This window comes from Antechinus flavipes, chromosome 2, assembly GCF_016432865.1.
Source record: "Antechinus flavipes isolate AdamAnt ecotype Samford, QLD, Australia chromosome 2, AdamAnt_v2, whole genome shotgun sequence".
Lineage (NCBI taxonomy): Eukaryota > Metazoa > Chordata > Mammalia > Dasyuromorphia > Dasyuridae > Antechinus > Antechinus flavipes.
The window spans coordinates 78,768,303-78,777,248 of NC_067399.1; the positions used below are offsets into that span (position 1 = coordinate 78,768,303).

General features: G+C 46.4%; 1 protein-coding gene across 1 annotated transcript; it reads right to left on the reverse strand.

Annotated features, from left to right (window-relative positions):
• Nucleotides 1-1,698: 1,698 nt before the first annotated feature.
• MAF (MAF bZIP transcription factor) lies at nt 1,699-7,139 on the reverse strand. Its single transcript, XM_051975107.1, has one exon. It carries the CDS (start codon nt 5,186-5,188, stop codon nt 4,031-4,033), a length of 1,158 nt encoding a protein of 385 aa, XP_051831067.1. The 5' UTR covers nt 5,189-7,139; the 3' UTR covers nt 1,699-4,030.
• Between the last annotated feature and the right edge of the window lie 1,807 nt (nt 7,140-8,946).

Consider the following 8,946-nt stretch of genomic DNA (forward strand, 5'->3'; position numbering starts at 1 on the left):
CGTTTTTCTATTACCTCTTATTTAGCATATACATAATACATGGCCAGGTCTTGTTTTAAACTATTTATTCTATTAAATTGCTATAGAGATTTAGAATAGAATGTTTAAGTCATTTGAGAAATATATTTCTCCCCAATAAAAATGCTGTTAGGTATTCATTATAATACCTGTTTCTTGAATACTTTTCTATCATAAAGGTTTCTTTTCCATAAATTCACTAATGCCCCAACTGTGGAGGTGTTTTCGAAGGCTACTTCCAGAGAGCATGAACCCCCAACCCTTAAATGAAAACTAAACACAGGGTGGTAGAGAGAAAACCTTCAAAGCATTTAGATAAGTTACTCCCTTCATGATTACCCAATGAAAGTAAGTTTGCCATTAAGATTGTATATTAACTAAAAATAAGCATCAATTAACTTGACTATAATTCTGGCACCACTATCCAATGTGCGGTAAGATAAAAGGTCAGATGCCAGAGGGCACACTTAACTGCCTTATAATGTTGAGGAGACAGGGTAAAGGAAAGGGGGTGGTGGTGGTAATAAAGGGATCAGAACTTGATTCAGAGAGGACAACCTGTTATCTTTTAAATAAGTCCTTCTCCATTTGCAGTAGCAATATTATCTTCTCTTTCAGAAAACTCATGTGGGCCTGTGTTTTCTAAACAGTACTGTTTTTGTCTTCTACTCTATTAGGGCTTTGGGGGAAGTTTACAAAGAGTCCAATCGAATGCTTTTGGGAAACAGTTACATGAATTTGTTTCATTCAAAATAGGTCAATGTTCAGGTGACCTCTCTCTGAGAGGGAGCACGAGATTGGAAAAAAAGGGAAAAATGTTCTAGTCGGTCTGAACACACACTATTTGGGCAAATTTAAATAAATCAAAAATCCAATGCTTATCCAGTGAAGGCATTCACTGTCTACTCCCCATTTTGGTCATCTCTCAATAATATAAAATCACCACTCCCTGCTTGGGTAGATAAACACCCTCTCTAAACCACACCTCCCCTCCCCTCCCCCCCCCCCCAACTCTACTTTATTTCTCAGTATAGTTTGAGAAAGATCTGCTTGGGATTGTGTCATTCACAACTTTTTTTTTTTTTTTTTTAAGGGTAAATAAAATTAAAGGTGGTGGGAAAAAATGTTTTTGCTTTAGAAATCTATAGTAAATCTCAGACCTCTAACAAGAAACCTTTGGTATTTAGGAAGGGTAGTAAAAGGGAGACCCATCACCAGTCACACACCAAAAACTGTTTATCTTTCATGTGAAGTGGACACTTTACCCCTAAACACCTGGCCTTCCACTGGCTGCCATTTCTTATTTGAAAGGTGATCAAACAATTGATCAAAATGGAAAAAGGGTCAGTATGACAGCAAACTCCTCTCTCTGTCCTGTCTCTCCTATGGAGCGATGACAAGAGAGGGACGACCTCTATGGCCTTAGTCATTTCCAAACAGAGAAGTTCGAACTAATCCCCGGAGAGGTCAAGATTCTGACCTCTGTTAAATATCACCGATTCCTAAGGGGGTACCAACATCTCACTACAATCTCGACTTTAGCCTGAATTCTTTTTCTCCAATTCTTGTATTAACTCTTGGCTGAAGGAAAGTTTGCTTTAAGGTCCTTCTTGGGATAGGGATTGGGAGTAGGGGTGGGGATGGCTTTGCCCAGTTAAACTATACACTAAGAAACTTGAGTGCAGAATCCAAAATTGCAGTTTATTATTGTAGATTATTCTTTCTTTTGATATAACCAGAGTTGAAAATGAAAGAAAAAGCACAGAGGAACATCACACGTGGTTAGTTGAGTAACTCAAGATATAAAACAATTTTGCACAGCAAAATGTCAAAGAAAAATAACTGACAAGATTTTTTTAAATTTATTGTGGTAAGGTTTACTTTCCATTTTTTTTTTTAAAAGACAGGATGTCAGTCCCTGAAAATAACATTCACTGATTATTGCCTTTAAAACTGTGGATTTGTTTGTTTTTTGAAGTTACAGAAAATCCAGTTCTGCACCACAATACAACTGTAAAAAAATCTGCATCATCATAAAACTGTGCAGTAATGCCATCTTTTATAACTGCATAAATTTTATTAGCGTTCTAGACAGTTTTGCAATTTTTGTATTATATGCTTGCAGGTTATATCTTAGTGCAATTCAGTCCCCAATACTTTTCATTTTGAAAAAAAAACACATACATTTTGAATGTAAAATACCCCCTACAGATATAAATGGGGTGCTCCCCCTTTTAATACTTTGGTTCTCAAATACAGTCAATGGTATAGCAAGGACTACATATACCCAACTTATGTTTAAGTTGCAAGCACATGCTGGATAAGCTACTTTTTAAACAGTCCCCTTGCAAACTTCTAACCCCCCCCTTTACATCACAACAGTAAACAATTTAGTGCATCAATCTTTTAAAAAATCTACAGCTAAAACAGACCTAACTCTTTCAAATTTATCTATAACATTCCTTTATCTGTAGCATACATTTTAACTGGGCTAACAGATTATAAAAACTAGAATTAAATTATATACCAGGAACCCATAGCATTCCATATTTGACAATGACCAAAAGGGGAAAAATGGGGCAGATTTTATTTTTTTAAAAATAAATTTTAGACTGCTTTTAGGCAACAGCACAATTTTAGTTCCCAAACTGGGTTGTTGCTCTTAAACACCATGAAAAGTTCTTTAATTTTTGCCACATTAAATTATGAATCCATTCAGGCATCTTTGACAGGGAATGCCTTCAGTGCATTTAAGTGGAAGTCTGAAGTTTGAGGAACTCAAAGCAGTTTTAGAGCAGATGCAAACTTTCATGGGAAGGAGGGTCTAGGGTTGCTTTTTTTTTTTTTTTTTTTTTTTTTTTTTTTTTTTGCTTTCTCAATTCAAAAAGTGATGAGGCAATAAACAGAAGTATGGATGCCATGCCATAATAGTCTCCAAGTCCATTTCCAAGCCAAAAAAAAAAAAAACAAACAAACAAAAAACAAAAAGAAAAAAAAAGAAAAATAATTATACCATACATGTCCAGCATGCAGGTTTTTTATTAATATAACGTCTCTTTTTTTTCATAAAGTCTTTTGAAACAGTTAACAGTTCATTGTTGCTAAGACAAAGTTGCAAGCATAATGCATGAGATGAGAATGAGTTTCTAATGGCAAACTAAAAGTCTCCAGTTTGGCAGGCTAAGGCCCAAACTCACATGTACACACCCGGAAGGAAGGCAGGCTGATTGATGCAGGCTTGAATTTTTGGCAGGTTGATCGGGATTGGTTTCTCTAGTTTAGCATAACAACGCTAAAAACCGATGGGATTCAGCAAGCTGCAAGTCTACAACTTCACATTTCCGCAAACTCAATCTCACATGAAGAACTTAAGATGGGAGGGGAGGGAAAAAAAGAAAGAAAACTTTGATTTTTTTTCTTTTCTTTTTTTTTTCCGGTGGGGTGGAGGTGGGTTGGTGGTGGGTGGAAGATGAATGGAGGCAACACAGCAAGTTCCCCCAAATAAATGCTTTTTTAAAAGTACAAAACAACAACAAACCCAGAAACACTAGCTCAGGAACTGAAAAATTAAAAGAAAAAAAAAAGTGAATGACGGCAGGTTTCAAAGGTGAGCCATGCTTCACATGAAGAACTCAGTTGGGATGTTTGAACATTGAGCAAGTGTTGGGGGGGGGAGGTTAAAAAATAGCAAGCAAGTCATGGAGAATTTAAGGTTGGCAATTAAGTGAGCCAGCCCCATTCCCTCCCCCACCAAAAACAAACAACTGCGACCACAAAACTCAGGGAAGGACTTTGTATGTTGGGTTTGTGAGTGTTGCTTTAAAAAAAAAAAGAAAAAGAAAAAGAAAGAAAGAAAGAAAAAGAAAGAGAAAAAGAAAAAGAAAGAAAGAAAGAAAAAAAAAAAACAATTGGGTGGTGGCAAGCTCGGTTCTTGGACTAGCAAGCCCCAAGCCCAGACCTCATTCACATGGAGAACTGATTAGGGTGGCAAGCTTGAATTTGAGTGTAAAACTCACATGAAAAACTCTGGAGACGACGGGTTGTCGCTGCTCGAGCCGTTTTCTCGGAAGCCACTGCTGACCAATTTCTCGTATTTCTCTTTGTAGGCGTCCCGCTCCCGGACCAGCCTGGAGATCTCCTGTTTGAGGTGCTCAACTTGCTGCAGGAGTTGATTCTTCTCGGACTCCAGGACGTGCCTCTGCTGGACCCTCTTGAAGCGGCACGACTGGGCATAGCCTCTGTTTTTAAGGGTCCTCCTCTTCTGTTTCAGCCGGATCACCTCCTCCTTGCTGACCCCCCGGAGCTGTCGGTTGAGCTCCCGCACTGACATGGTGACCAGCTGCTCGTCGGAGAAGCGGTCGTCGAAGTGCAGGCTGCTGTGCGGGTGCGGGTGCGGGTGCGAGTGAGGGTGCAAGGCGCCGGCCCCCGCAGCCGAGCCGCCGCCGCCGCCGCCCCCGCCGTTGCCGCCGCCTCCGGACGAGCTGGAGCTGGACGAGCTGGAGCTGGAGCTGGACGAGCCGGGGCCCGAGGCGGCCGCGGCGGCCGCGGCCGCTGCGGCTGCGGCTGCGGCTGCAGCGGAGGCGGCGGAGGCTGTGGGGGGCACGGCGCCCGGCGGGTGGTGGTGGCCCCCGGGGTGGTGGTGATGGTGGTGGTAGTGTGGCGCTCCGCTCTGCGCCGCGGCTGCCGCGATCACGGCCGACACAACGGCAGCGGCGGACGAGCCCACCTCCTCGGCGCCCAGGGAGCCCCCGGAGCCGGGCAGCGGCTGGCCCCGGGCGTAGCCATCGAAGCCGCCCTGGAGCTGGTGGCTGCTGCTGATGAGCGCTTCGACCGCGTCCTCGGGGCTGAAGCCCAGCGCCTCCGGATTGAGCTGCTGCGGGTAGCCGGTCATCCAGTAGTAGTCTTCCAGGTGAGTCTTCTGGTCGCTTCCCGAGCCCGGGCTGGGCGCCGAGAAGCTGGGCGAGGGGGGCACGGAGCTGCAGGGCGTGCTCATCGGCGTGGAGGACAGCGAGCCCCCGGCGATGAGGCGGCCGCACTGGCTGATGATGCGGTCCGTCTCCACCGGCTCCTTTTTCACTTCAAACTTCATCAGATCGAAGTCATTAACATATTCCATGGCCAGGGGACTGGTGGGCAGGTCGGAGCTGCTCATTGCCAGCTCTGATGCCATCCTTCTGCCGCCGCCGCCGCCGCCGCTGCTCCTCCAGATGGGCTGAAGAAGGGGAGCCAGCGAACTGTGCTGAGTCGCCAGCGGGTGAGCCAGCTTGCCGGGAAGGATCTGCTTCGGCCTCTCGCTCCCCTCGCCCAACAGGCCCACCCGCAGCAAGCCCCCGCTCCCCACCCCCTCTGGCCGGCCGGGGCCCCCGCTCACGCCCGAGCGCGTCCCCCCTCCCCCCCGCGCGCCTCTGTGTGTGTGCGCGCGCGTGTGTGTGTGGGTCTGTGGGTCTGTGTCTCTGCGTGTGTGCGCCTCTGGGTTGGGTAGGTGGGTGGGTGTGTGCGAGTCTCCCTCTGCCTTTGCCTCGGTCTCAGTCTCTGTCCCTTCTCTTCTCCGGGACTCGGCTTTCCTACGGCACCAGGGGATGCGTCCCGGAGCGCCGCGGCTGCTCTCTTTGGGCCGCCCCCTTCCCACACCTCTTCGCTCCTTTTTGCATAGGGAGGACTCGCTCTCGGGGTTTGCAGCTGGCCGCGGGGGCTGGGCTGGGGGGCGGCGGGCGTGCTGCGCCGTTCGCTGTTTCTGCTGCTGCTGCTGCTGCTGCCGCCGCTGCTGCCGCTGCTGCCGCCGCCGCCGCTGCTGCTGCCGCTGCTGCTGCCGCCGCCGCCGCTGCCGCTTCTGGGGCTGGATGCAAGAGGGGAGCTCAGCACTTCATGCCTCTCTCTCTCTTTCTCTCTCTCTGTCTCTGTCTCTGTCTCTCTCTCTCTCTCTTTCCTTCTTTTCTTCCCCCCTTCCCCCCAGTGCAAAGTGCAAGGGAGAGGTGCAGTGGGGATGGCCAAGAGGAAAGCGAACTACTGGGGGTGGGGGGAGGGGAAGGGGGCTGGCTGAGGGGAGTCAACCCAAATTCCGAAAGGGGGGAAAAAGTCAGCTCAGGCTATGGCTAGAAGATGAAAAATATTTTAAAGCCTCATCCAGCAAGAAGAGTTTAAAGCAATTGCTGAGTTTTATAGCAGTTCTGACGTAGCTGGGAAATTGACTCCGACTCCGGACCAATGAGGGACCTCAAAACCAGCCCCGATTAGCATAATAGTATAGAAACAAGGAAACTTTTCGGAGCTGTCAATCAGAGGCCAATCAGCTGACTGTCAGCTGGGACTAGGATTTTTAACCCTTCCCTGGACACATTCTTCCGGGGAATGGGGGGGGGGGAGGAGGAGAGAAGAGCAGTTTTAATTAAAGGGAGAGGATTGATGAAAAGAGGGATTGGACCTAGGGGAGTCCGAGGCACACTACTTTCCCTTTGCTTTAAAATCCCAAAGATCTTCACGATTCGTGGATGCTGGACTCTCTTGGCTCTCACTGCCCATTTCTTTGTCGGACGTTTTCCTCTCTCTCTGTGGAAGCCTCGGGTCTGTTATCTACTCTGCCTGGGTGCTTTCTGAGCAGGCCAGGTGCCCCGGGGCATCCTGCTCCTGTGCTCCATATCCCTCCTCCTGAGCCTCGGCAACTTGAGCCCAAATATTCATCTGTTCGAAGTTTGGAATAGTCTATGCAGTCTCAGATCCCTCTGGCTTGTGAGAGATCAGTGCAGTTTGCTCACTATCCTCGCAGCTCTCCTGCCAGTTTCTTAGTTTTTCGTCCTTGCTTGCCTCTGTCTCCCGTTCTCTACCTGCCCATCCCTTGCCTGTTAGCCTGCTCACCTGGCTTAGGCTTGGGAATCCAGGCAAATACCTGGGCACGGAATGGGAATCGATAGGTTCGATAGGAGTAGGTTCAGGGAATCAGGAGGTGGAATTTCGACCTGGGTCCAGAATCTGCCGTCAGCCTTTGCAGTACCTTGGGGAGGATATAAAGGAAAGCCCGGCGCGTCAACCTCCTTGGTTACAGCTTATTTTTCTCTTTTTTGAAAAACATTTCGGAGGAATCCCGGGCCCCGAGGAATGGATGCACTAATGGGGCTGCTGGGGAGGTGTGTGTGTGTGTGTGTGTGTGTGTGTGTGTGTGTGAGAGAGAGAGAGAGAGAGAGAGAGAGAGAGAGAGAGAGAGTATGTTAACTCAAGAACAGCTCCAGAGTTGCAGTAGCTGAACGCAGAATGAGCTCCTTTCTAGACTTTGCCTGTAGTTTGGCCTTTTATTTACCGACCCACCCCCCTTTTCCCCTTTTCCTTTTTTTTTTTTTTTTTGCTTTTTTCCTTTTCCTTCTTCATCTCTTTTTCTTCTCCTCTATCTCTGTCTGACTCTCTCTCTCACACACACATACACCCCTAGTGTAAGTATAATCCAACCTCCATTTATCAGGTTGTTACGGCCTTTGCTCTTTCTCATTTAAGTTAATTATTTCGTACTTGATCGTGACACCGAGGGGAAAAGGAGCCCCCGCCCTTATGTGCTTCCCGCCAAGGGTTAAATTGTAAACAGGGCTCTTGATTTGCCCGGAATTGGGGGGGGGAGCTGAAGAGGACTTCCCCCCCTTTTGCTGTACATGCCAATAGCTAATTCAGTTTATTGGATCGATTCTTTTTTAACTTTATACAGAAACTCTGTTTCTAAGATTTTAAAATGAAAGGCCAGAGGAAGGCAGAGATTTGGGGGTGTGGGGAAGAATCTTTTATAAAGGGGGACATTGCCTTTGCAAAACTCGAGGCCCCCTTGGAGCTTTGGTTTGCTTAATTAATTAAGAGAATTGAACGATGTTCATATTTATTTTACTTTTTCTTTTCTTTCCTTTTCCTTTTTTTTTTTTTTTTTGGCATGGTGAAGGGGGTTTGAACAAAAATCTGAAAATCGAGAAAAAGGAGCGAGGAGTGAAAACCATTGTTGGATGCACTTGGTTTTAACCTCGACAGCGCCACCTTTCGGCAAAGGTCAGTTTAAATTGATGAGTGTCCAGTTTTGTTGATTCAAGGAAAAAGCTGGCGTTTGGGTCGGAAGCTTTGGCGGGTGTAGGGAAAGGGTTTGAGCAAGTTGTTTTGGGAGGGAATCGGAAAAGGGGCTCTGTGGTGGCTTTCTCTGGATCCAGGAGTGCCTTCCTGCTTGCCACCCATTTCTCCAGTCCCCTTTACTCTTTGTCATCAAAGGTGGGGACGGGTCGAAGGACCCCTTCAGATTCTTGTGTGTGTGATCCCTAGGCTATGATGTAGTTGAGACCCAAACCTTTAAAACTGCCATCCCTGATTTCCAGCGGATTTTATGGCAATATCAATAGAATTAAAGTTACTTGTAATTCAGTGATAAATGAGATGTCTTGAGTAAGTAAGATTAAGTGCAGTGCTATAAAGTTGTTTATCTGAAAAGTAATTCTCAGAAACCTGACTTCTGACACTTAGTCATATATTAAACCAGCTTCTTTGAACATTGCACTTCAGAACGGTCTCACCCACCCCACAACATACTTTGCTATTTATAACAGGGCCTTGGGTGTCACTCACGGTGCAGGACTGTGCTAGACCTTTTGGCATTTTCACTTGCCAACTGGGGACCAGTCTAGGACTCCCCCAAAATATTTTGGGATCTTTAAATAAATCCACCTGAAATTCTCGTTCTTCAGAATTTCCTAGATGTGTATTTTCCACTGTCAGGACTGCTCTCTGTTTAATAGGGTTGCTATGCAGTAGTACTTTGTGAGGAGGAATGAGCTGTCTATTAATTTGTCATTCTGACACATATCTGTGAAATCAAATAGCCCCCCTTCCCCACTTACTTTCTTGTTCGTAAAGATTTTATACCTAGTAAACTTAAAGGTTTGTATCATGTGACCGAAAGGTAAGATTTATTTC